Here is a 26709-nt window from a genome sequence, read left to right as displayed (position 1 = left end):
TCAATTTAGTTCATGCCTTTTTAACAAATTTCTTTTGTTAGGCAGAATTTGTAAACAAAAATGAGTTCTGTAAGTATGTTATTTTTATTTTAAAGTTAGAATTCCTATTTTATAGACTTTGAATGAAATAATGGCCACTGTGCTACTGTATGTAACAGTTGTCCACGAATAGCATCCTTTTAACTTCTTGCAGTTTAAGATATAAGATTAAACTACTGTATATTCAGTTTCTCACTTCCAGCTGTCATCTTGTTAACCCTTAAAGTAGTTCTAGGCAAAACATTGCTTGGAAATGCAATAAATGTAAAACCATTCAAAAATGTGTGTGGAATTGTCTTTCATTAAATTCTGTATATGTTGATTGTTTCAGCTTTTGAGAAGCTAAGGATAGGGGATTCCAATTTGACTGTTAATCTTCTTCATCTCCTCGGCTGACAAGACCCCCAGATACAAAGAAATCGTTCAGATTAAATCGGTTACGTAAACTGGAGATCAAAGACTGCGGAAACGCGGTGTGACAATTCCACAGATCGCAAAAAGTTCAAAAGAATGCTATAATCCAGTTTAAGTGCACACATCACTAATAAAGTATACTTTTTCCTAAATTAATACACATTTGCTGCAGTAAACAAATTCTAAAAATGTTAGATTACTAACGATGGCGAAAGTAAATTTAGTGTTATATTCAGTTCCAGTTTACTTTTCGGGTTTGTTTTCGGAGGTCATTTTGCTGAAAATCTTTATTTCTTTTGTACGACATTAAGAAAAAGTCCGTTACCCCACTCCCGAAAGTTCTTAACTATTTTTTCCTGGAAGCAGTTTACTGTATACCTTGCTTATTGGAAATCGGCTAAGCTTGCCTTTATTGTCAAGGTAGCTTCATCAGATACAAGTCGATTTTTTCCACTACATTCCATCCACGGGGATGTCTGAGCCCTCCCCTTGTGTAAGCAATTTATATCCGATACCAGCTAGTGGGTATACCCATCTTAATGCCCAAATCTTTCTCCGGCGTGTACAGACTACGGGTCTCTTCTGCTCTTCTTCAGAACGCCTAAATCAGCCATCCTGAATCTAGTCCCTATAAACTATTGTACAATAGCATTATTAATCTGCAGTTTTATAAACAGAGTAGTGTTGCTTCTTTTTTCTTTGATTTTGACCAATGGAAATAATTAGAAAGGCTTGATTGAATGTAGCTCCAGCTAGCAATTGTTGTATAATGAACTTAATGCCCAGCGGGATATGTTTTTATTTCTCTGTAGCTATCTGTTGGTTCACCTCAAGGGTCGACTCATCTTGGTGGTGAGTATGTACGGAAATGTTCGGGTTTTATGAGATTTAGTACAGTGTTAAGAAAATAAAGTACAGTTGTGATCGCTTTTTAGAAAATTGGTGAGAGAGAAGGGATAATAAAGTCTGCTATCTCCTCAAGACTAGTAAGAGCTGAAACGTTTTGTAACGGGCAACTTTCATGTTTTAAATTACATCCGAAAGATTCTGGTTTTCCGACTATTACTATGCGTTATCATACCTCCTCAAAACTTTAACTTCCTGTATGTAAAACAGGACTGTTTCTTTTTCAGATTTTTTTCCCTTAAAAAATATAAAGTATTCCTTTTGCGTTTAAATGTTCATTTCATAGCCCTCACTTGAATTCTGTAAGGTTTTAGCTAAATCTCACGATCACTTCAACATACTAACGTGAGTTTTAAATTGTGTAGATTGTGTGAAAACAACAAAAAAGGGAAATGTATAAATGAAATAAGTTCATCTTGTCTTTCGATTTAGAAACTCGACTGAGCTCGACTAGTATTTTGAATTCAGGTCGGTACCTCAGGTGGAGGTGAATGTAGGAGCCAGCACTAAAACATGAACCTTCGGTTTCTCCTATTGGCTTTTTATTAACTATAAAAAAGTAATCTGGATTTCTGAAGGAAAATCTTTCCTTTACATCTTCGATGCAGGTACATGGGTACTCTTGGATCTCAAGTGATGTGCGACAACATTCCTGGTTTAGCGAACAAACAGCGCCAATTATGCCGTCAGCATCCCAAAATAATGCATTGCATTGGAGCTGGGATTAAAGATTGGATTGAGGAATGCCAGCATCAATTTCAGCATCACCGCTGGAACTGCAGCACCATTTCAAGGGACCATACCTTGTTCGGCAAGCTCCTTCTCCGAAGTAAGTCCTGTAATGAGGGGGAGGCATCATATTTTGGAACTAGGACATTCTCATTACATTTAGTGTAGTTTTGTAATGTTCGAATCATTACCAGGTAACATCAAAATATAGAAACATTTTCAATATGTTTTTCTTATAAAAAGGCGAAAATGATACGATATACTGTGATTAAGATAGAGGTATAATTAAGCCCCTGAGAAAGCAGCATAATTAAGGGGCTTTTAGTAGTCTTGGGATCGCGACTAGAGGTTTAAATAGTGTTTTCATTAATTGCACCAGAGCACGTACAATTCTATTACGTAAATTTCACGCCCTGTTCTTCAGAGAAAAGAGGCAATAAACAAGGAGTATTACGTTATTATAATTTATTAATAAAAAACCATGCAAAGAAAATGTATCTTCATCTCTTCGAATATGCGATTAGAATCACCACTTGTAAACAGATAATATTAGTTTTACGCAATTAAGCGAATCAACGCACATTTTATATTTTCGGATGTATAAAATATTTAGACGACTACGATTTATTTTTTTCAGGTTTTAGATACACCTCATGAAACAATGTCTAGCTCTGAAAATGTAGTATTCATTTTTTTCGTTTACAAAATGTATATCGGGAATAAACGATCATTTTATTTTAATAAAAAACATTGCTGTGTAAGGTGATCTATACTACTTTATTAAATCCTGTAACCTTCCGTAATGACAAATTGCATTTTTGCGAAGGAGAAATATCATTTATGCTGTTAAGGAATATGTAAATATTTTTTAGCGCATAATACAAAGTGATTTTGGGGGTTAAATTGTAAAATATTCGAGAAGCATGTTTTTTTTGCTTTTCTTTGCACCGACAGAACGCAAGATTTTTGCCATTTTGTACATCCTTAAAATATAATTTGAGAACCTTGGTAAATTGTTCTAGTCACAAATGTTGAAAACAAAACAATATATCAAGTATATTTTATTTAGATAAAAGATTAGGTCTTTGTGAAAGTTCACTTAATCGAATTACGTCATTTAAGAATCTTGTTTTAAAGGGAAATTGGACATTCATCATTTAGTCTGGAATTAAATATTTCACTGCACTTCATTTATCTCATGATATTCGCGTTTTCATACCCTGCCAATGTTCCCTTCGAAAGGTGGGCTTCATGACAACAATGTCTCTAATATAAGACTAATTTTTTAATGTATTTATGAAATCCTTTTAAATTCATAATTTCAGCAGTCGGGTCAGAGCCCACACCAACTCCAATTTAATCTTCTTTGCAAAGTATTCAGACCTCCCATACAGACTTAAGTCCTTTTAAAAATGAATTATAAAGGTGATCTGATTGGCAGCACTTCGTCACAGCACCATGAGGATCTACTTATTGTCAATGTCAGGACCCTAATTTCAAACAATTGCAGGGATTTTGTAGCATTCCCAAAAAAGGAGGGACATTACAATAAACATTTCCTTTTAAATATGGAGCACTGGAGCAAGGATCTAGTTATCATCCTGTCACACTTGTCTTTCTGGGAAACTATTCGAGAAGCATACTGTATAAACACCGCTCTCTAATTTTAACAGATTTCATAGAAGTCTTAAGCATACCGCAGCTCCACAAGTGGGTTTTAATCCTGGCAGCACTGTTCCTCTGGAATCCTACTAACACTCATTTTATTCTCAGAAAGCTTTGATCAAGCATTATCTCTGCCACCAGCAGAGGAACTAGATCAGACAAGGATATTTGTGGAATTTCATTGTACTCCCAAGAACAGTTCTAAAATGAACACATTAAGTCCAAACATCCAGGGGATTTCACATTTCAGATCAGACAAGATGCTTTATATACCAATGGTGTGAGTGTAATTTTTTTAAGGGGTTTTATTACTTTTTAAATTTACACCTGTACATTTATAAACTAACCACAGTGCAAATGAGAATCCCATAAAACCAACACAAATCCTGTCTGCATATACACTGGTCTGTGAAAATACTAGATGTCCCAAATAGCGGATCGTTCTACACCCAGCAATTAACACCACAACACATTGTGGCACTGACTCCTTTAGATGTTACTGTCTCTGTCATTCAGTAGCTGCTTGCAGCCTGAATTCTACTTACTGTATTTTATTTTGTCCGCCAACCACATAGGCTGTCTGAATTGACACATTCACCAGGTTTGCTGTTGCTTTCAACAATGCAGCAGAGGTGTGCACCAAAGCTTGTCTTGCCAATTTACTTACGTTAGCACTGTTTCCATAGCAGAGCATCGTGAGGAAAAGTCCTGGTCTGCTACTACTTTACCGTCTTCAAGAATTATGCGGGATATTACATGTGTGGTCACGTGTTTCACAGGAGGACACGTGACTCCTGTGAAACATACTATTCTCTATAAGATTGCAAGGGTACTATTGCTATAGGTACTATAGCTGCTCCTCCCTAGCAAACTTACCTATCAATAACGTGCCTCAATTAAAATGAAACTGCAGCAAAAAGCCATTGTTGGTAATATATTTTAACAGCTGTGAAAGACTGAAATCAACATCTAAAACTAATGAAACAGCACCTCATCATGATTGCTCTGAGAATCCAAATATTGATACGTTGTTCTTTTATCACTACCCGATTGAAAAATGAGGTCACAATCAGGTCTTCATTGGATGCCTTCAAAACCTGATGTTGCTGAAAGAAATGTATTCTAAACATGAAATATCTTTGTTATTGGAACAGTCAATGAAAAATGGGCAGATAAAACAGCCTTGAGTGATTTACTGTAGGCTCTGTAGTCTGTAGTCTGGTTGAGTCTGGTTGAGACTGGGGTTAATTTGTTTTTTGTCTCTTTCCCAGGCAGTCGTGAAGCAGCGTTTGTGTATGCCATCTCTTCTGCCGGAGTGGTGCACACTCTGACCAGGGCCTGTAGCCAGGGGGAGCTGGAGCCCTGCTCCTGTGACCCAGAAAAGAAAGGCTCTGCTAAGGACAGCAGGGGCTCCTTCACCTGGGGGGGCTGCAGTGACCACATCGACTATGGGATCAGGTTCGCACAGGCCTTTGTTGACGCCAAGGAGAGAAAAGAGAGGGACGCCAGGGCCTTGATGAACCTGCACAACAATAGAGCAGGGAGGAAGGTATTCCCTATCGCATCCATTTTCTAACTGCTGCATCCATTACAGGGTTTTAGTGGAACCAGAGCCTATCCAAGCATGCAACAAGCCAGGATGCACTCAGGATGGGATGCCAGTCCATCACAGGGTCGACACACACACATGAGGGCCACTTTTCCACGCCGCCAATTAACCTAGCAGTATGTTTTTGGACTGTGGGAGGAAATCAGAGAGCACCCACAGGAAACCCACATGAACACAGGGAGAACATGCAAACTCCATGCAGATAGCACCCCAGGAATTAAACCCAAGGCCTCAGCACTGTGAGGCAATAGTGCTAACCGCTGCACTTCCTTATACCCCATTGTTCAGCGTTTGATTTTACTGTTCCACTAATACGTTAACAAAAAAAAGTTTGAACAGAAATATGACTTCATCTCAGGCCTTGTTGTTGAAGCCCAACAATGGCTTCTGTCAGACAATAGTAGTTCAAGTAGGTAGCTGTGTCGGCATGTGTAGGCTGCAAAGGAACAAGTAAAGGTTTATTCCATGCTGAAAAGAGAAGAAAAGAAACACAACATTTCGACCGTGGAGCCGTCTTTGGGCATTCTGTCAGACAATGACTGGCTGAGATCTTTCTACTACTGGGCCCAATGATCTCCTCTCGTTTGTAACTATCTTCATAAAAATACATAATTAAACTTTACATGATGATCAGAGTCTTTTCAGAGATTTCCAGTACTGTAAAACACTGAGCGCTGAGCCTATTGCAGATAATGAAAGCTTTGTTTTTTTTTTAAACTGACAAAATATTCATTATTTTAATAGTACATTAAATATTATATTTTCATAGGACATAGAATATTTTAGACCTAGGATAGAAATACAATGTGCTGTATATGTACTATATTTTAGCTATTGTCAAAAGGGGTATAAATAGTGTCAATTTTTCTCCAATGACTATACTCTTAGGACAGCCACCCTTTGAGTGCAAATTTACATGCTACAGTACATGTAAATCCTACAAATTATGCAACAATAAGAGCTGATTGATTTTTTTTTTATTCTGAAAGGTCAGTATGTATGTCTTACAAGGGAATTCTGTATAGCCGTTAGGTTTTATTGACATGAAGGCCAGGCAGTGACTTCACCTCTTCACCCCTGACAGGCGGTGAAGCGCTTCATGACACTTGAATGCAAGTGCCATGGTGTCAGTGGATCCTGCAGTGTGAGGACCTGTTGGCTGGCTATGGCCGATTTCCGCAAGACGGGCGAGTACTTACGCAAGAAGTACAACGGAGCAGTGCAGGTTGTCATGAACCAGTATGGAACTGGATTCACTGTCGCATACCGAACGTTTAAGAAGCCAACTAAAAACGACTTGGTGTACTTCGAAAACTCTCCGGATTACTGCATCAGAGACCATGAAGTTGGTAAGTGTGATCTATGAAAAGTTTAAATGAAAAGAACTTCCCATCCATCCATTCATTTTCTCACAGCTGTATCAAGTTCAGGGTCACAAGGGAGCCAGAGCCTATCTTGGCAAACAGCGGGCGAAAGGCAGTATACACCCTGGATGGGACACCAGTCCATCACTGGGTACATACAGACACAAACACAGACACACTTACACTTTAGGCCAACTTTCCCAGAAGCCAATTACCCTACTGGCATGTCTTCCAAAGACAGTCTGAAGACTTCAGCATGTCTTCAGACTGTCTTTGGAAGGAAATCTGAGCACCCAGAAGAAATCCATGGAGAGCATATAAACTCCACTCCACACAGACAGCACCCTAGAACCAGAAGTGAACCCAGGGCCCCAGAACTGCAAGACAGCAATGCTAACCACTGCGCCACCCTAGAAACATAGTTTAATGTCTAATTTTATTTTTTAACCCATTAATGATACTAAATCTTAACCTATAACTATACCTACTGTATAACTAACAGAGACAATGGTTTTCATAGATTGCTATTGGTTTCTTGTTTATGTCCGTAAAATCTGGGATGTTGAAATAAAAGTTTCACCAGATTGTAGCCTGATTTTTGGTTTTGGTCAGTATTTAGATGGGAGAGCTCTAAGGAAACCCAGTGGTGTTGGTGCACCAAGTGGCACAACTCCCTCTGTACCGAATTTCCAAACACAGGGACACTGCTGTTGTACTGTTGTACTGTTGGAAGGAGTAGGGGTGTTAACTCCAGTACTTCTCTGAAGGTCTGGCTTTAATCAGTTTTACTGTTAAGAACTGTGAAATTTGTACATAGTAGGGCTGCTGGCACATAATGGCTGCCACGCATCAACAGGTGAATGGAGAATTGTATTGATGGAAAAGTGGGTCTCCTGTATGTAAAGGTGAAGTTCTCGATAAATTATTACATTTAATTTCAGTTAAAAGTTAATTAAATCTTCACTTAAGTAAATCTGCACCAACTGGAGCAAAGATTTAAGGCACTGGTGTTGTGCCAGCTCTGCTTATCTTAATAATTATCTAAAAAAACTACAAATAAGCACCATATATTTGATTGCTTGCTTTCCACAGTTGCACAGATTACTATTAGAGACTGGCGTCTGGCTTTGTAAATGAAAAATCAGGGGAGATTTTACATTTTATCCCATCTGTATCTCTAAAGGAAAACAGTTAAATTGATACTATAACAACCAGTTTCTGAAACACAGACAATTTACACCGCCCCATTTAGACGAATTGTAGAGTGTGATTTACCTTAAGTGGTCAAATTGGCTTCACTGTAGTGTTTTTAAAACACCAGTGTTTAATCTTATTAGCTATTACACAAATGAATTCAACGTCTTTCTTACATAATGTTCAAAGTGCTAAAAAAGAAAAAAAGAAAAGCCCTAAACATTTTTTCCTTTATCTGTTACATCACATTTGCATTAGAGATGTATTTTGTAAAAAGAATGATATTTGTCAAACAGCTGTGCAGTATGAAATGATATTGACCGTCAGATAACTGAGCATATAACACACATTACATACCTATCTGGCACAACCTGTAGCAAGACAGGAGATGAAACACAATCTGAATCCTGGCTAATATAAATTATTTTTTGTGATGGGTGTTTGAAATGGGTATTGAGCCCCTGCCATGCCCTAACTTGTTGAGCGTCTGACTAGAAACAGGCATACAGTATTTCTGGTGGAAGGTCATGTCTGTCTAGGATGAACTTGTATGAAATGTACCCAGCAGTACAGGATCATCATCAACTTTGACTTCAGGGAAAATGTGTTTTATAGCCACAGGTGGCTTCATTAATGTCAGTGCCTGGGACATTCTGAAAGAAATTCCATTATTTTTTAAAACTGAGATGTTAAACAAACCATTCAGTACTTTTCAGATTTCTAAATTGATCTAAAAGGGAGATTGATCACACATGGATACTTGTTTTCTAAGAGGTTGTTCACCTGATTTCTAGTAAATTTCACATCACATCACTCAACAACACATTGAAAAAGTCCAAGAGCCAACACTTCTTCTGGTCTTGAAAGAGTCCAATGTTTTCCACCAGGGAAATGCAAGACCCCATTGCTAGGATAACAATGGCACAACTTCAAGAAAACAATGTTGAGGTCTTGCTGAAGTCCGCTTTCTCTCCTGACGCAAGTCCAGTAGAATTTATATAGAACATCTCTGGGATCAGCTTTCCAATGCCATCAGCTGGAGTCAAGAGGCCAGCATGACCCATCAGTATTCAGCAAGAGGCTACACTGGCACAGATGGGGCATTGGAACATCAGTCAACTGATGAGTTGACTGATGTTGATGTTGACTGATGTTGACTCTAGGCTAACTAGAGGCTGATCAGGTCAACACTGTGGAGATAATGTGGTGGTCAGGCTTGATACTGTATGTCTCACACTGAAAACGTAATTCTATTTATTCAGTGTTAATACTTGATAAAATCTATTAGACCCCATTATTGCATTTTTTTTTGCTTCAGTATGCCTGGTCACGCTGCCATCACAGGATGGTGAATGTGATGATCAACCTGACGCCATGGTGTTTTTGTCACAGGGTCTGTGGGCACAGGTGGCCGTTTATGCAACCGGACATCGCGCGGCGTGGACAGCTGTGAGGTCATGTGCTGTGGAAGAGGGTACGACACCTCCCGCGTCACCAGGATGACCAAGTGTGGCTGTAAATTTCATTGGTGCTGTGCTGTCCACTGCAAAGACTGCCACGAGGTTGTGGACGTGCACACCTGCAAAGCTCAAAAAAGTGCTTACTGGCTGGACCAGACATGACACCTGACCACAGTACAATAGGGATGTCATTTCACACCTTGATATCCACAGGTGGAGGCTTCTAAAGATGTTTCCTTGGTAATGGGAGTAACTCCTCTTGTGGTTATGGCTGTCCTAAACTCAGAACTGCTTACCACAACCAAACTGAGACAGAGCATACAGAAAAAAGCTCTAAGTAGACCCTTACACGGGAGTAATACAAATTCAAAGACATTTTTAATTGTCCTTTTGCTTAAATACATTAAAGGTGTAGAAACTATCTAAACACCAGAAACACCACATAACCCGTTCTTCTTCCTGATATACTGTTATATTGATATCCTATAGGATGGTGATATTTAAAGATTTCAATCTTACTTTCCTTTGTCCCTGGTACTGTATATACAGTACTGTTTAAACTCACTCATACCTTACACAAGTTCTGTGTATTGTAATTTTAAATATACGTTTCACATTGTAATTTAAAATAAAGATTATGTAACCTGCAATACCAAATGAGCTGATAAAGCTATATATCTGAAATACAAACAAAGGATACACTAGGTTCATGCTGTCTACAGATGTGAATACAATGAAATACTGTGTACAAGTTGCAGGAAAAAAAAAAGCAATTAACAGCAGGTGGTTGCACATTTTCTTAGATTTGTATGATCAGATTCTCCTGCATCAAAATCTAAAAATACTGTACATCAGTGGAGGAAAAAAAAACATTTGAGCAATTCTAGAGAATGACAGATTTGACAATTTGACAGTGTTTACAAACATGTAAATACCTTTATTTAATCAAAGAAAAAAAAACACTTTTGTGTTTTCATAAAGTATATTGCAATTATGTATTTTTATCTGCATGGTAAATTTAAAAAAGCCAAACGAATTCCTAAAATTCAAGTGATTTTATTCTTAAGACAAACGTTAGTGACTCGTGATATATAGCAAATAATCCTCTTAGTTGTCTGAGAGTAAATATTTGGCATTTGCAGAACGGAAAGAAAAGCTGGAAAAAGAACAGCAAAAAATATTGCTCCCAAAAGTCAAGTGTCAAACATTGTTCTCTGAAACTATGGAAAATAATTATAAGGAGGAAAATCAAAACAATCCACCAAAGAAGATTAAGAACCTGCATATATAAATTGTTTGGATGTTTGTTCAAGTATATATAGCCTAGAAATTAACACTGGAGTGTCGTGTAGTGGAGAAAAAAAAACAAGTAATTAGATTTAATTTCAAGGCCGATTCACATATCATTCGGCTGCACAACAAGGTATAATATCACTTTAACATGTACCTGTATGAACGGTGTGGAGCTGGGCTCATTGTTTCTGCAATACTCACCTCCAAACAGTGGTCTTTTCATATATTGCTTGGGTGACCGTAGCACTCTCCACCAAGAGCCTAAGAAACGTGTTTCTCTTCCAGACACCAAACCAAATATTAACAAACAGCTTTAGACCCAGCAATCCGCTTGTTCGCAGTTGAAGGAGGGATTTGGGTAATGAATATGGGGGGAAAAAAACCCAAAGTCTTGTATTGCAGCAATACACAAAAGTTTTTATTTTTCATTTTTTAGCTTTTTTTTTCCCTCTGAAGGCAAAGTAAAACTGAACATCACCTTTTTTTGTACAACAAAAAACAGGTTTACATGAGAACAAACAAAAACAAAAAGTCTTTAACTGACGGTCACCGTTTTCCCTTTCCCTGTAACACTTTCTTGTCGTCCACAAGAGTCAATGATCTTGGCACTAACACTGTGGCAGTAGTCCCTGCGTGTTCTAGATCCGTGTCAGCTGGTGCCACAGGCTGGAGGGTAGGATGTTCTCCACCTTTTCCATTATAAAGTTTAACGGTGCAAACAGGGTGCTGAGAAACTGCCAATAAATCCACAAAGAGATTTGTAAGTGCATGTCTTTTCACACAGCCCTAAGCAATGTACAACATATCTAGCATTTCAGAACTCAAGGTCTTAAAGGACAAAAGGTGAAACTGAGCCTGCTAAAACAGTTTTGCTCTTACCGTTCAACGCCACATTGCAGCATGGCATGAAGTTTTATTTATGATCCTGAATAGTTTACCAACCTAACCTTACATTTAAAATATACTGCTGATGATTAAAGCAATAAATGACATTAAATGACATTTTTAATTGTTTTATATAAACCCCAAAAAGTAAATCTACACAATAGAAGGAATCTGAAGCAATTTTCTTTAACTTAATTTAGCATAGGTTATGGTTTTAATGGAATATATATATATATGGAGTAGTTGTATTTTGTAATATTTCACTGGGACAGTGTTTATAGCATACCACTATGTCTAACAGAAACGTCACAGCATCTGTGAGGACTACAGTCGCATCAGATCTATTTATCAGTGTGCTGTTCTTCAGCTGGCACCCTGTTGTTCTGCTAAAAGGTTAGAATTTCACCAGAGTGCTGTAACCTTCACACGAATTACTGCACAGCATTCTCACACCTGTTACCTCCGTGTTTATCCCTCATCAGAATGAAAGCTTAGAACAGGATTTTTTTTCTTCAGTCTAAACTTGCCCAAGACTTTGAAGTCTACATGTTTCACCCTTTGAAGTAGGTGAGAGAAATGACAAGCCATTAATCGATGATAAATGCACCGAAGGATTACAACCTGGCTAGATATGTACAGAATCCAGAATAGCTTAAAGTGCATTTTACAGATGATTTGCCATTTTAATACTGATAACTTCTGAAGACTGTAGGTAGCATCCATAAATTATTGATACCTGGACTGTCAGTTGTCATTTCGTAATTTTACCCATGAAAATCTTTTCTTTCTTTTTACCCTTTCTACCAAATGTTTTCTTTCTCGTGAACAGGGTCATAAAAGGGACAAAATGAATAGTGCACAAAAGAGAGCTGATGAGTTTAAAGCCTCATCAATGGATGATGAGCCTCATTCACAGAATTGTGATGGTCATTTTTGACTGCGCTCTTTTGCTGGACATGGTAGAAAACGGGTCCAAAGAGTTGCAAACAATATCACAGAGGACATAATGAATGAGAAAAAGGGTCTGAAATAAAAACGGAGGTCAGCCGGTGTTTGAATTAAACTTTAAAGGTGACAGTTCTGGAAAAGACTCTGTTTAAATTACCCCTGTTAAATTGTATCCTCTACCTAGGTGAAGAGTTAAAGTATCATATAAACAGTGTTTCAATGCTAAGTTACACTGATGCAACATAAAAGGTAGTTTGCCTTCTCATCAATCTGCCTTTCAAATAAGATATTTGAGCAAGGTCTGTCTATTTGGTCATTAATGATTTCACAACTGTCTGAAAGAGCAGGGGTGTTAACCCACTGTCCTGGCTCAGTTGCATTCTGGGAATGAACAATCCTGCCTGCCTAAAACATTTAGTTCAAATGGGGAATCAATTTCTTGTTTCTCCTCCTGATCTGATGCAGGGGTCTGCTGATGCATAATGGCTGCTGCTTGTCTTCCAGGTGTGTGCTGCACTTGTGGATGAAGTTTGTCCTCCTCTCATTAAGTCATTTTGGGATCCTTTGCTATGGAAAGTGCTTTTACAAGCACTATTATTACCTGTTCATGGTAATAATAATAAAAAAAAACAATCCTGAAGTGCTGACTTGCTGATCTGGTCTTTAATCATGTAAAGCACAGTCTGATATCCTCAGTTGCTTTAAAGGAATCTTTCTCTTCGTTTAAGAAATAGTACTTGATCATGAACAGTGTGAGACCATCTACTGTACCTAGAGCTGAAATATCCTTCTTCAAAGCCCTGCTCCATATGAGGCTATTTTCATTATGTGATCAGTTACTGACTAAACAATTTGATCATGGGTGATTCCGAAACTATCACTCTTCATGGGTTTCGTTTAAAAATTTTGAGTTATCTTTTGCAAAGGTAGTGGGTGAAAAATAAACATTCATGAGTTGGTTATCACTATCCAGTCTGGCCAACAGAACTTTGAATGGAAGAAGAGTAGAGTGGGACGAAACGAAGCCAAGGTTGTTAAGCACAACTTTCAGATTAATGTGCAACAGACTAGGATCTTGAGCTAAATTTAGCTAGTGAGTGAGTCTCTCCCTGCCCCCTTCCCTAGGTACCCACTACCCAGCACCTGCGTCTCAACATGACTTTGTTTTAATATTGTAACGATTGGCTCCTGTGTTGGCGGTGTGGGGAACGACAGGCTGGAGACAACGTTACAGACTAAGTTTTATTGCCATTTTCCTTACAGTGAGGCATGCTAATCACAGAGCAGGAAAATAACTGGAACGGCAGAGTGTGAAAGGGCAGGCATCCATTGGGCACAGAGGAGCGATTCATGTTGATTATTTAAGCTGATTACTATAACTTTGTGATTAATGTTGTTTGTTTTAATTGTTATTTTATTTGACGTAAACGTAGTACATTAGTTCTTTAATTAACATATAACTTTAATTAAGGGCTAGAATAGGATATTAAAGGCAAATTTTGGCTATTCACTACAGTTCTCTGTACCGAACCCTTGCAAATACTGAGACCCTACTGTATACTAATTTCTCTCCTTATATTGGCAGTTAGAAAAAATTAGGTTCTGTTTTTTTTAATTCAGCCAAACCCAATCTGAGGTGTACTGAAGCATCATGCGGACATTACCTATATGAAATACAATTACTTCACTCCTTATTTCAGACCGTGCTGACATGTGTTGACTGAGGACACGACGGTTATCCAACATCTTGATAGCACTTGATGTGTGTTGCACGTTATTCACATACTTTTAATGTTTATTATTTGAATGAAGTTCTAACAACTCTTTGATATGTTTTGCCAACATTTACAGTGAAGGATAGGGGCCTGTGGACTTGGATCTTGTTAAAGACAGGCTTTGAATCCCAGGTTACGGAGAATTAGCTTGGTTATGGATCAAAGGCAAAGCTTGAGAAAAGTCAGCAGACCTTAAAGACACTGCAGGGGTGGATTGGGCTTTGAGCCCAAAACAAAAACATATTCCTAAATTCAGTCACTTTTCCCAAAATACAAAACTATGATTCAAAAAGGCATATGTTTTTTTAATTCAGACATAAATCACCTTTATGTCAGATTATTGTGCTCAAATAAGAGGAATGTGGGCTACATGAACCCTGCAGGAAGTCCTTACAATTGTCATCAGATGTATTAAGTATCATAGAGTATAACCCGACAGTACAGTCATATCAGATCTATGCATTCACATGCCCCGTGTTTCATTGGATGCAAATCGACCTGACTGAAGAGATTCACAGGCATGCTGATGGGTTCAGTGATGTACAGGTGACTATACAGTATGTGGCCTTCACAATTTCATTTCTTTCTTGGTTAGTTAGCTTTGAAGAGCCTTATCTTGAAGCTTACAGGTGCCTTGCAAAGAGAGTTACAATAAAATCCACTGAGCATCTCTTTTTCTAAAGCTGCTGAGACATTAACATCACATTAAGAATGCATACTAAAAAAATACAATCATTTTGGTACAGTATGTCATTTACCTTACATTAGCTAGTAATTCTAAAACCTCGATATTACAATCAGGTTTAAATAGGCCAGGATTAAACAGGTGGGAATGTGTGATGCGTCTTGAGATGTCAACATAACGCAGTTCCTCATACATACTTACAGCTTTAGCAAATACCCCCATGAGCTCTGGGAACTGGTGTGTGAGTAGTGCGAGCATTGCCGTGAAGGAGCACAAGCCTGCTGTGAAAAGGATGAAGAAAGGCAGCTCTTTCTTGGGGTAAACTGAGACTTCATGAAACACTGTATATAAAGAGTGAAGGAAAGAAAGACAAAAAGGCTGGGATTAAGGATATTACTTAAAACTCTTTTAAAAAAACCAACAATTATTTCAGTCTGCTGTTATATAATTTGTAATGCAATATCTCTAGACGATACGACATTAGAGGCCTAGTTTAGGGCTTAAATTCAAGCTAATCATTGATTAAACCAGATACACAAAGCCAACTGCCAACCAATTCTTATAAACATTCCTCCCATTCACACAGCACTCATATACACATGTATCCACTTTAGCTTTTCAATTCAGAGTAGAGCGCAAAACATCTTACAGGGCAGGAGCTCTCTGTCGGCTGTCTCTGTGCAGATTGGGTAAGGGTAGAAGAGGTGGCCTTTCTCCAGAGGATAGGGGATCATTCGAAAAGCTGAGGGAGACATAAGGAGCAAATTAAACAACCCGGATCTATCTCACACGGCAAACATGAAAAGGTGGCAGTCCATTCAAACACAGCACAGTAAGGGACATTTTTTAGAACATGGGATTTACTCCATTTTAAATAATTTTGCTATGGTTAATTCTAGAGTCAAATGCTGCCGCCCCTCCAGGTTGCCAGTACCCAGTGCCACTCACACTGGGTGAGGCAGGGAACTGCAGCCATGAAAGGTTTGACAGGAATAGGCCGAATACAGTGATCTCTGCTATTACGCGAGTTTTCAAAACGGGAATTGGCTCGTACGCGAAAGGTAAATAGGGGAAAGATGTCTGTACAGCGCAAAACTCGCATTGGCTTATACGCGATGTCATCCCCGACGTTTACTTTTTGCATCACGGAGTAACACAACTGAACGCAACGGTCCGCGGAGGAATACACATGCTGCCCAGTTGTCCCACGTGCTTTGGTTTGGAAGTGCTAACTGGGAGGTGCTCCTCAATTTTCGTGAAATTTTCACTAAATCTTCCTCATTGCTGTAAATATGAGTGGACAAGGCGACAAGAATGCGTCTAAGAAGTATGCTGGTGATAAAATTTCAGGTGGTGAACCTAAATTTACAGTGGCACAGTATTTCTTTATTATGAATTTAAAATGTATTTCAACTGTGCTAACATTTTTATTAGGATAATTATTAAATTTGGTAAAGCTTTGTTGAGGCATTTGGTTAGGTTTTGAGTGGTCTGCCCCTCACCTTATTTTTCCCATAAGCCCTGTAATTTTTATTGGGCAATTTTGCATAACACAAGGTTTTACAGGAACGCATCTATCGCGTTATAGCAGAGACGCCTGTACTTACTCCCTTCCCAGGTACAGTGCAGGAGGTTCAAAGCGCCTTCCACTCTTTTCCAGTGCTGAAGATGAAAGAATGCATATGCTATTGCTTCACTGTCCCCTCTCTTTAGAATATGCTCTGGTGGCAGTATTAAACTTTTCATTTCTAAGAGGTACTACAAAAGACAAAAAACAGGATACAGAAGTTATTTGCAAACTTGCATATTCCGAACAATAGCTTGGTATAAAAAGAGAGAAGGCCATTTGGCCCATTGGAAGATTTAGAGTTAATTGATCCAAGGATTCAGCGCACTGGTTTCGACAGCAGGGCTGGGGAACACGTTCCAAGCTTCCACAACCCTCCTGTTTTTATTTTAAACATCCTAGCAGTTTCCACACATGCACTCTGGTTTCACTTCTTGGTATCTACCGGTAAAAATGCCTCAGAATTCAATGTGTTAAAAAATGTAAAAAAAAGAAACCTATGACATAATTTAAGAATTCTAAAAGCCTACATACTGTAGCATTTCTTCTGTGCACTCCTGTATAAACAAGCATGAAGAAAGGCGGAAGTTGATGTATTTTTCTTCAACATAATTTTTACATTTGACTAGTTTTACAAATTCAACATATCTTCCAATAAGAACCATAAGACAGCTATGTTGTGAGACCATGTATACATTCGGAATAAAATATGCCTGACAGAAATCATTGTTTGGGTATTCAATCTACATGGCTGAAAATAGAGAGCAGTTCAAGAAAAAATACCCTGACTTAAAAGACTATTCTGGATTAGTGTGATGTGTATATGTATATATGTACAGTATAGCTATGTACTGTTCCAATAAAGACTGGATGACAAATATGGAGAATCTCTAAACAATCATCCAGTAAATTTGGTACATGAGAAGTGTAGTGGAAATGCATTTCACATGAAAACATCTGTTAGTGAAAAAGCAAAGCACCCAAGAAATATACAGTACGTGTATGTCATGAATTTGCTGAAGTGCAGTGTTCTTGGAACACATGCTGTAAAGATGCAGTTTTTAAGAAGCCAGGCTAAACAATGACACAGTGGTGTCATGACCTTCCTATGAGAAGTGTAATCAATAGCTGGGTATGCATTAAGCTAGAACTGTACAAGTCTCTGCAATGAGACTTTCCATGTCACAGAAACACCACTAGTACATTTCTGAGATGGTATATTGTGTATCATAACATGCATTACAGGACAAAGTAAGGACATCCACATTTAACAATGCTGGCACAAGACAGATGGTTCAGGCTCCATCTGTCTCACCTTCAGATAGCAGCTACAACAGTCAGAACACTGCCTCGCATCCGGACTCCATTCTTAAACCACCAATCAATAACGTTTAATGAACACAGCACTGGCGACTGACCTTGTGACTTCCACAAGTCACAAAATTTGTTTTTCAATAATTCAATGGCTATAAAAAAAACTGCTTACATTATAAAATTCATGTTTTTTTGCAGGGAATCACAGAACTGAACATAACAGTTTTATGAGTTATAGTGAAGGTAAGTTATTGTGTGGTGTCTTAATACAGTACCTCAATACACCATTTAGTCATTCCATACAGTTTATTTCTTGAAACAGTACATATTACAATTATAATACAGAATATTATATATTATGTAGTACACTATATTATAATATAGTAAATTATAATACAGTACATATTGTACTGTATCTCAATACATGCTCACCAAGGTGTATACTGTATACACTGTATATACACATTCGACTCGTAATGTTTACACTTGAGTGTTTAATTGGTATATACACTGCTCTCTCTGCGTCTCCCTCTGCGATACTCACTTTTGGTACGTGTGGGTTAAACTCTACTGCTCTGTGTATGGCTTCTACCGCGTTCATCTCTGCAGTGCTCAGGCCTCTCCTAGATGCAGCCTCTGGAGAGAACCTGAAAGGAACAGGTTGTCAGGACTAAGCTTGTCTGGCAAAAAATACAAAGCAGGAAGCAAATCCACAACTTCCTAAGCCTTAAATACAGTGCCTGTAGAAAGTCTTCAGCCTGAAATTGAAACACACTGAAGCAGGATTTATTTGACCTTTATTTACTCGTCGCAATACCCAGTCTCCAAGTGAAAAACAGACGCTCAAACATTCAGAAATGTAATTACAAATGAAAACCTAGAGAAATTAGTGTATAGTCCCCTTGGCTACAGTGATTCTAAACAAGCTCAGGTCAGATATATATATATATTTATAAATCAGAACTGCTGAAGTTCTTTTATCTTGTATTAACCCAATCTGGAATAACCGATTGTAACTTTCATATATCGGCTGACAGCAGTGGCCTCAGTGCCACCACAGGAGAACAAGACAGTGCAGACTCTTCTGATCTGCCCACCCATGGTGCTATCTATCTTTTGACTTGCTGAAAACCCTACAGTGACCTACATACATTCAGGGCGGACCTGGATAGAGATCCTTCCCTCACACTGCCACCAGCTTATTAGCACCTGGGATGTTGCAGCAATTACATTTTTGTCCCATGTCCTGGGTGACACATCCTATCCAGTCGGCGATGATCTGTGTCCTGTCACACAGTGGAGTTCTACGCAGTGTCTCCTGCTGGCATAGGCCAGGCTCAGACTTGCAACACATGGGTTACAGAACCCAGTCTGAGCTCAAAGTTATCACCTTTATCGGTTCAGCCAAACAGGAGTACCATTGGGATGGGAAAATTGCATTTTGGTCATTTTTAACCCAGAATACAAAACTGGTAAACATCACTTATATTTAACATCTATTAATTTATCATTTCTCTTAAAATGCCATTATAAAATGAGACCCAGCGTAACCCTAATTTGCTTATCCTTCAAGCACCCCACAGTTAGGAAATATTTCATAAAAGCTACATTTTTCCATTTAATTTCATGTAATGTGTTGAAGTTCTTTCCACTCCTAGATGCATCAAGGCATACGATCTTTTCAAAAGCTTGCAGGCAAAAATTATGTTTCCGATAGAAAAGAACACTTACTTATCTGACACAGCCCTGGCTTTGAGAAGAGCTGCTGTGTAGCATATTGTTGCTGATTTGGGTAAGCTAATATCTGTGAAAACAAAAAAAGGATCATATGAGTGTAATCCCCAAAAAGGGTCCTAAAAAAATCATTATGCTCCTTTTGTAATATGGATATTGAATAATAAATCCTGACATGAGTGTTTTCCTGTAGGAATATTCACTTTTGCGGCATTTAATGTAGTGTCGATCATCTGGTTTTTGAGTACTTCATTTGCATGTTGAAATGAACCACTAATGCCCAGTTAATATAAATTGAGGCAGCAGTATGGACTAGTGGCCAGGGCTCTGGACTTGTAACTGGAAGGTTGCGGGTTCAAATTCCAGGTGATCCTGTACCACCTCAATGACCATGGCACCTCAATCAGATTGCTTCAGAAAAACACTCAGCTGAACAAATGGGTAAGGATATCAAATATATTTATATAAATACAGGATATATTTATATAAAAATATAAAAGACTGATAAAAGCCTCAACCAAATTACCTATGAATTGATATGTCTATGTGTATTTATACAGTACCAACAAAATAGTGATTACAGAACTCACCACTAAAGGGCGTATTTTCTTTCAGCCTGAAAGTTGATTGTGTGTGTACAGCATATACAATACTGTATATAGGCGATGATACAAAAGATGGAATAATAAAAATAATAAACTTAATTTTAAACGTTTTCTCAAAGCACCTTATAGTATAAAAGGGGGCTGAGATATCAAAGTACAACAACAAAGTCTGTAAAGGAGGGAAGGCCATTAAGCCTATCTGTCTCAGTTAGTGGTTACAAAACAATAGTTGTAAAACTCAACTTATTTCCTTTATATCCAGGATATGTAGAAAATAGTGTTCCATATTACTAGTTATAATGGGTAACTGCAGTCCAAATTTCTCAGACTGGTTATTTTAATTTCAGTAACAAATTAAATAGTAAGTTACCAGTAACAAAAAAAAATTAACGGTACTGCAAATTTTTATAAATTTCGAATGACGTGCAAAACCGTGAACTTTGCAAAAATAGTGTTGTTTCCGTGTTGCCGCAGGCAGATGGGAAACCGCCGGTCTCAACACGGGTTGCTCTTTTTTGCAAAACGTAAAAGTATCTAAAAACCATGTATGTGTCGGTTTCATTTAAATGTTTACTCTTTTAAACAGTAGCAAAATCTGTTTGTCTAAAGCATGTTTACAATGTAATAGGTCCGCTTTTGCGTCATCTGACGTGTTGTTGCCTCGTTCTGAATCGCCGACAATGACGGCAATATGACTCTATGCATACATTGAAACCTTGTCTCTTTAGTGATGTAAATTGGAAGCTGTACACGTTACCGTGTACTTGGTAGTTTCATGCGTCATTGCTGATTCATTAGAACACCCGAAATGTAAAAACAACATTGCAGCTGAACTCTTAACAGGTTTTAGAGGAGATTCTTTTAACTGCTTTATCCAGTTCAGGGTGGCGGGAGAGCCCAAGTCTACCCTGGCAAGCAACGGGCACAATGCTGGATACACTCTTGACAGGACGCATGTCCCTCACAGGTCACACACACCCACACCCACCAGCGACAATTTTCCCAGAAGCCAATGAACCTATCAGTATGTCTTTGGACTGTGGGAGGAAACAGGAGCACCCGGAGGACACCCACACAAACACAGAGAGAACATACAAAATCCACACAGACAGCACCCCAGGTCTGGAACTGAACCCAGAACCCCAGCATTCTGAGGCAACAATATTAACTACAGCACCGCTGTAAAAATGTTTGGCTAAATTATCATCAAGATGCACTGTCTCCTAATTGTATTTAAAAGATAGGTACAGTATGTCATTGTATAATAAACACCAAAAATACAAATCATTACAATTAAATTATTGTGCGTATTACACCATACTATGTGTATTATACTAATATTAATTATATAAAAACAAATAATATTATTTAATTTCTAGAGCCCTATCCACCATGTAATGGTTGTGCCTAGTACTTTGACGTGACCTGCTTGAGGTACTGTACATTGAATAAAATCAGACACACCACAGCAAATTAGTTTGACACTCTTGAGCTACTTAAAGGATACAAGGATCTCCCTCAACCGCTTTTTGAAATAAGCCATAATTAGGTCCAGCAACATGGCTGGGCAGTTTGTTCCAGACTCCCACAGACAATTTTGGAAAAAAGTGCCTCCTGCTCTCAGTTTTAAATAAGCTTCCCTTAGAGATTATTGGACATCAATCATAGACGGTTTTAGTGCAATGATATGAGCACTGTACTACACGTTTAGAGCATGTTTTAGCCACGTGATATATCACTGTGAAATGAACGTAACTCATCAGATTCATTAGGATATGGAACACCACGTACGTAAATAATATGTACAGGCCACAAAATTGTTAGTGCTTCAGTGCATCTAAAATGTCTACTCTAATGCTTCCAGCTTTGAGGTCCTTGGAGAATTTAACCTTGTGAAGAGTAGAAAGTGAGAAAGAAAAAGCAGTTTTAAAGGCACTTAAAGAACTTTGCTCTCAAGGCAGCCAGGCAACAAGATCACAGAACTGTTAGTCCACATTTGTTATTGGGTGCTAATATCCCACTACAGGGAAGACAGCTACAAGAAAAAGAATGTAATCATGTAGTGCCAGGAGGCTACTTAAGAAAAACACAACACTGATGTAGACATCTTATTAAAAACATAAAAAAACAGATCAGTTATGTACTGTATCTTCACTAAGGGAGGACACTGGCTGTGTTCAGGTAACTGAAGGTTAGTACAGTAAGTGAAGACAACTGCCGTTCTAGATCTCCTATATTGTATATTGGTATTATAAATAGTAGTGATAACAGAAAGATTTAAAGTCTTTCTAATCTAATCCACAGTATATTCTGCCTCCTGAAAGAGATCTGTTTACACATGCACATACTATATTTAGCATGAATGACACTTTACTTCTGTGAAGTTGCATTGCTTGAACAGAAATTCTCAGCATATCAGCTGCTGAGCACACTCTTCAGTAAAAAATATTGAATTTGTTTTTTTTAGTACAACAACTACATACAAGCTTTTCAACTTTCTGACCTAGTCATTCTTTTAAAAATGCTACATTTCTGCAATTAAAATTGTGTTTTTCGCCCCTGTATTCCTTTACACTTGCTTACCGTCATATTTTGCTAATACTGCTTGTACATCAGCATAGGCCTGCAGTTCCAGTAAGGCCTCAAGGAGGTTTTCGTGGATATTGAACATACTGAGGAGAGGGAACTCCTTCATTAACTGGAAAACATACAACTGTTGTTACATGTAGTACCTCACAGGATGAAGTCAGGCTCAGAGACAGCACAGCTCTAACTCCATCTGCAACAGTAGTTCTCAAAGGCACTGTGGTTATAGGAATGTAACCCGATTTTATCATTTTCAATTGCAATATTTTGGATGCACACAAAATACTGTACTGTAATACGTTTCTCATAAACATAAGAAAGGTAATAACACAATATAAAACATAACATCACTTTATTTTATTAGCCCTATACAATTTCTTGCATTAGGAATTTGTCTTTTTCGCATACCCCAGCTTGCTCTCCATAAAAAACACAGACAGGGAGAGAGCCTGAGGTCAGAGTGCAGGGTCAGCCATTGTACAGCACCCCTGGAGCAGTTGGGGTTAAGTGCCTTGCTCAGGGGCCCAATGGAGTAGGATTCTTCTGCCGGCTGCGGGATTTGAACTGGCAACCTTCCAGCCACAAGCGCAGATCCTTAGCCATAGAGCCATTGCTCACCATGCATATATACATATAACATATCATTCTGGCCACCAACTTGTTTGGTTGCCAGTTGTTCAAAGGATCTCGTCCCCCATTTCTAGACAGAATCAGGTTCCAGGGCATTGTCTTCAATGACACACCTGGATAGACTGTATCAGACCCACAAATAACCCTTTGTATAACAAAGTGCCTCCGTTATTCATTGCTTAATTGAATCAAATGCTTTTTTTCTTTCACCTGCTAAAGCCTCATGACGTGACATGACAATGTTTTGACAATGTGTGTATTTATGAAAGATAAAAATGAAAATGGAGCAAGTCCAATTAAACCACAGTGTTCCAAGTAGGGAATCACAGTCTTATTGCAAGAATCCTTAAGAACTGGTGACATTATTGTAAAGTTGTAAGTGCTTGTCTATAGTTCTTTTCATTATCCTGGATTTAAATCTGAAGACATCTCAAACTCACAAGTGTTAAACCCTAAATAAAAACAATCTAATGAAGGCAAATATATATATATATATTTATGATCTTAGACTGGTTGCTCTGTTAAATCGTCACACATTCCTGAAATGTATTAAAGAGAATAATTCTGAAATGACAGGAGACCACTTTAAACTCAAACAGTGTTGTACCACACTACATAAAGATCAGTAATGCTTTTTTTCCCCCATGAGAGATTTTGAAATATTTTAAATTTTACTGCTAGGTGCAACAATAAAAAACAAGAGCTGTACTGTAGTTTTATACTAGTGGATTGCTAATGGCATGTATTCTCTACAATATAAAGAAAGCACAGGGAATGAGATAGAGGGCACAGTGGCAACAAGATACAAAATAAGAACAGTGCCAAATATCTGTTAGCTGCAAACCCATCAGTAGAAGCTAATATTGACTGAACTGTGACAGGACGTTTTGCCACTTCACTAAATGAGTTTGTTTAATCAATCCACTCCAGCCATTTGCAGAGCATCATGGGTAACAATACACTTAAGAGTATATGCATATTTATTGTGCATCCAAAACATTCTTCATTTCATTAAATGTGATTTCTTTACCAATAAAGGGTCATTTGGAGATAATCTCAGCAGAAGAAATTTTGAATTTTTTAGGAATTGCTCTGTTAGCAATATGCTCTGTAAGCTTTAGAACTACTGGTGCACAGGCTTTGTAATAATATACAACTGGCTTGCTATCCAATATAAATACAAAATAAAAACTTCAAGTGAAAAATCCACCCTGATCCTGTCTCCAAAGTCTTCTATTTTCCTGAAAAGCTCTAGATGGGCCTTTTATATTCACATATATAACATATTAAATAGATGTATAATAGATTAAATACAAGAGCACTAAAATCATTCTGTGACAAAAACACTTTTTCTGTTACTCAATTTTATGTACACAGTAATATGTGAAACTTTATTTATTTTCCTTTAATGCTCTTCAATTTATAGGATTCATTATGGGAAAAAAATTAAACTTTTTTTTCCCCCCAATAGTGAACTTCTCAAAAATATTCTCTTTACTCAACTCTGAATCTCAAGGTATATTCACAATCATTCAGCTGGTTTCCACTGTCTGATCCTAAAGACTTGGGAATACTTACATCTCTCATCATTTTCACTGCTTCTCTTGTTCTTCCCAGTTTTCTAGCACACATTGCTAGCCTCCTTTTAATGTAAACCAAAACATTTGTATCTCTTCCTAAAAAAAAGAGGGACGAATCACTTATTCCATACAAGAAAAAAAAAGATATTTTAGAGGAGAAATATTGTGTAGTATATAGTATCATAATTATCAAAATTAGCTGGGACAACATGTTTATGAACTGTGAAATAATATTCTCTCTTTACATTAAGCACATCTTAAATTGAACAGATTTCAAACCTACATTAAATGCTGGTCTACACCTCTGCTGTGAATCTGCAGTGGTCAATATACAGCAGACGATAGTGGAAAGTGGAGTTTTGTCTATACTCAGTCTTAGTTGCTTTAGGATCTTTACCTGAGAAGAAATGCATGTTATTGGAGTTGCTATTATTCCAGGGCAATTTACTATACCAACATGTACAGTACTTTATCAGGGCTCTGAGCTAAATGATGTCTTGCACAGTCTTGGTGTGTATAATCTGATTTACTCACTGTGCTGTGCTTCATACTGGGCCCCATGGTGCTGGAGCTGCTGACTGCGCCTGTAACAGCCCTCTCCTGCCTTCAGGGCCTGTTTAAAAAGCTTCTCGGCCTCCACAATTGTTGTGGCTTCCTCTTCTGCCAGGAGGATGTATGCAGTGGCACAGCTGTTCAACACAAAACATTAAAACTGCCGTTTTACACAAAAAAAAAACCCTGACAGTCCACCTCCCCTCCCCCTCTGCAACCATGTTAAATCCAGTACTGTGACTTCTGTTATAAATTATACCATGCGGTTTAGTTGACATTTCATGCCAGCCCTCTAAAGCAGATATCGAATGGGAGAAATGTGCGAAATAAATAATTCATCATCTGCTATACACATGCATCAGGCTCAGCCTTTTGTCATTCCATGTAATGTCATGGATGGAGGTCATAACGAATTAATAGAAGAGCAGACAATGCCTCCAGTAACATAAGCTTTAATGTGATGCCTGGATCACAAGGGCCATGTGTTTTAACAGAAATGTGTTCAACATGGTGGTGAAATCCTATCTCTTTCATTGCTATAGCGTGCATGCCGAAAATCAGACACCCCTCTAGTATAATGAATACTCATAACTTCTTATTCATATCTGTAGCAAACAGGGAACAAAGCGATGGGTAAGTATCTTCGTGATTATGAGGGAAAATATTTCATCTTATAGACGGTGACTCACTCATCTAGCTCCAAAGCTTCATGTGCAGCTGAGATCCGAGCCTGCGGATTTCTCTCTCTCCAAGCCTTCTGCATTACTGTCAATCAAATAAAACCATGGTTCAAAGATTAAAGCCGATACGCCATTCCAAAAAGAACTTTACTTAGTGTGTACTTCATACCATGAACTTAGGATTTTGGCAGTGTATAAATTAACATCCTTAAAACAATTTTCATGTTTTTCCTCATGTCTCCCAATTTGAAATTGGCATTTTTTTAAAATGGATTGGTCCACAGCAATGTCTCCTGTGGCAGAAGGAGGTTGGCAGACATCCAACTCCAACTCGCCTGCCCATCAGAACTATTCATCTTTCAATGTGCTGCCAGCCTCATTATGCCCTATAGAGAAGCTACACATCTCTCACATCACTGCAAGCATGCGGGAGTCTGGACCAAGGAACTGAAGCCTGCATTTGCATTGAGCGCCTTCACCTGCTGAGCCACTCAG

General features: G+C 38.2%; 2 protein-coding genes across 8 annotated transcripts in view; one reads left to right on the top strand and one right to left on the bottom strand.

Moving 5' to 3' along the window:
* The first annotated feature begins 455 nt into the window (after nt 1–455).
* wnt2 (wingless-type MMTV integration site family member 2) lies at nt 456–10037 on the top strand. Its single transcript, XM_088645455.1, has 5 exons — nt 456–1305; nt 1968–2188; nt 5025–5302; nt 6447–6711; nt 9313–10037. The coding sequence occupies exons 1-5, from the start codon at nt 1223–1225 to the stop codon at nt 9540–9542; spliced, it is 1077 nt and encodes a 358-aa protein (XP_088501581.1). The 5' UTR covers nt 456–1222; the 3' UTR covers nt 9543–10037.
* A 1027-nt stretch (nt 10038–11064) lies between these two features.
* LOC148655179 (suppressor of tumorigenicity 7 protein homolog) overlaps nt 11065–26709 on the bottom strand; it is a 69986-nt gene continuing 54341 nt past the window's right edge. For 5 of the 7 annotated variants that reach the window (XM_088645444.1, XM_088645442.1, XM_088645449.1 and 2 more), the window contains 10 exons: nt 26224–26299; nt 25517–25671; nt 24981–25078; nt 22770–22899; nt 19579–19651; nt 18392–18494; nt 16574–16724; nt 15616–15708; nt 15168–15307; nt 11065–11407 (listed from right to left, as the gene is read on the bottom strand). In XM_088645444.1, the coding sequence (XP_088501570.1) occupies nt 11312–11407; nt 15168–15307; nt 15616–15708; nt 16574–16724; nt 18392–18494; nt 19579–19651; nt 22770–22899; nt 24981–25078; nt 25517–25671; nt 26224–26299 (1115 nt within the window). In that variant the 3' untranslated portion in view covers nt 11065–11311. The remainder of the gene's footprint in view (nt 11408–15167; nt 15308–15615; nt 15709–16573; nt 16725–18391; nt 18495–19578; nt 19652–22769; nt 22900–24980; nt 25079–25516; nt 25672–26223; nt 26300–26709) is intronic. The other 2 variants (XM_088645443.1, XM_088645445.1) reach the window with 1 other exon arrangement.

Source organism: Lepisosteus platostomus, chromosome 9, assembly GCF_059453375.1.
Source record: "Lepisosteus platostomus isolate fLepPlt1 chromosome 9, fLepPlt1.hap1, whole genome shotgun sequence".
Classification (NCBI taxonomy): Eukaryota; Metazoa; Chordata; class Actinopteri; order Semionotiformes; family Lepisosteidae; genus Lepisosteus; species Lepisosteus platostomus.
Note: the sequence above shows the minus strand (reverse complement) of the source record. Positions and strands in the feature narration are given on the sequence as shown.

Bases quoted from the DNA above. Each gene is read 5' to 3' on its own strand.
- wnt2 (XM_088645455.1), top strand. From the start codon at position 1,223: ATGAACTTAATGCCCAGCGGGATATGTTTTTATTTCTCTGTAGCTATC. The intron at 1,306-1,967 runs GTGAGTATGTAC...TCTTCGATGCAG, and splicing joins AGGGTCGACTCATCTTGGTG to GTACATGGGTACTCTTGGAT. The intron at 5,303-6,446 runs GTATTCCCTATC...CACCCCTGACAG, and splicing joins ACAATAGAGCAGGGAGGAAG to GCGGTGAAGCGCTTCATGAC.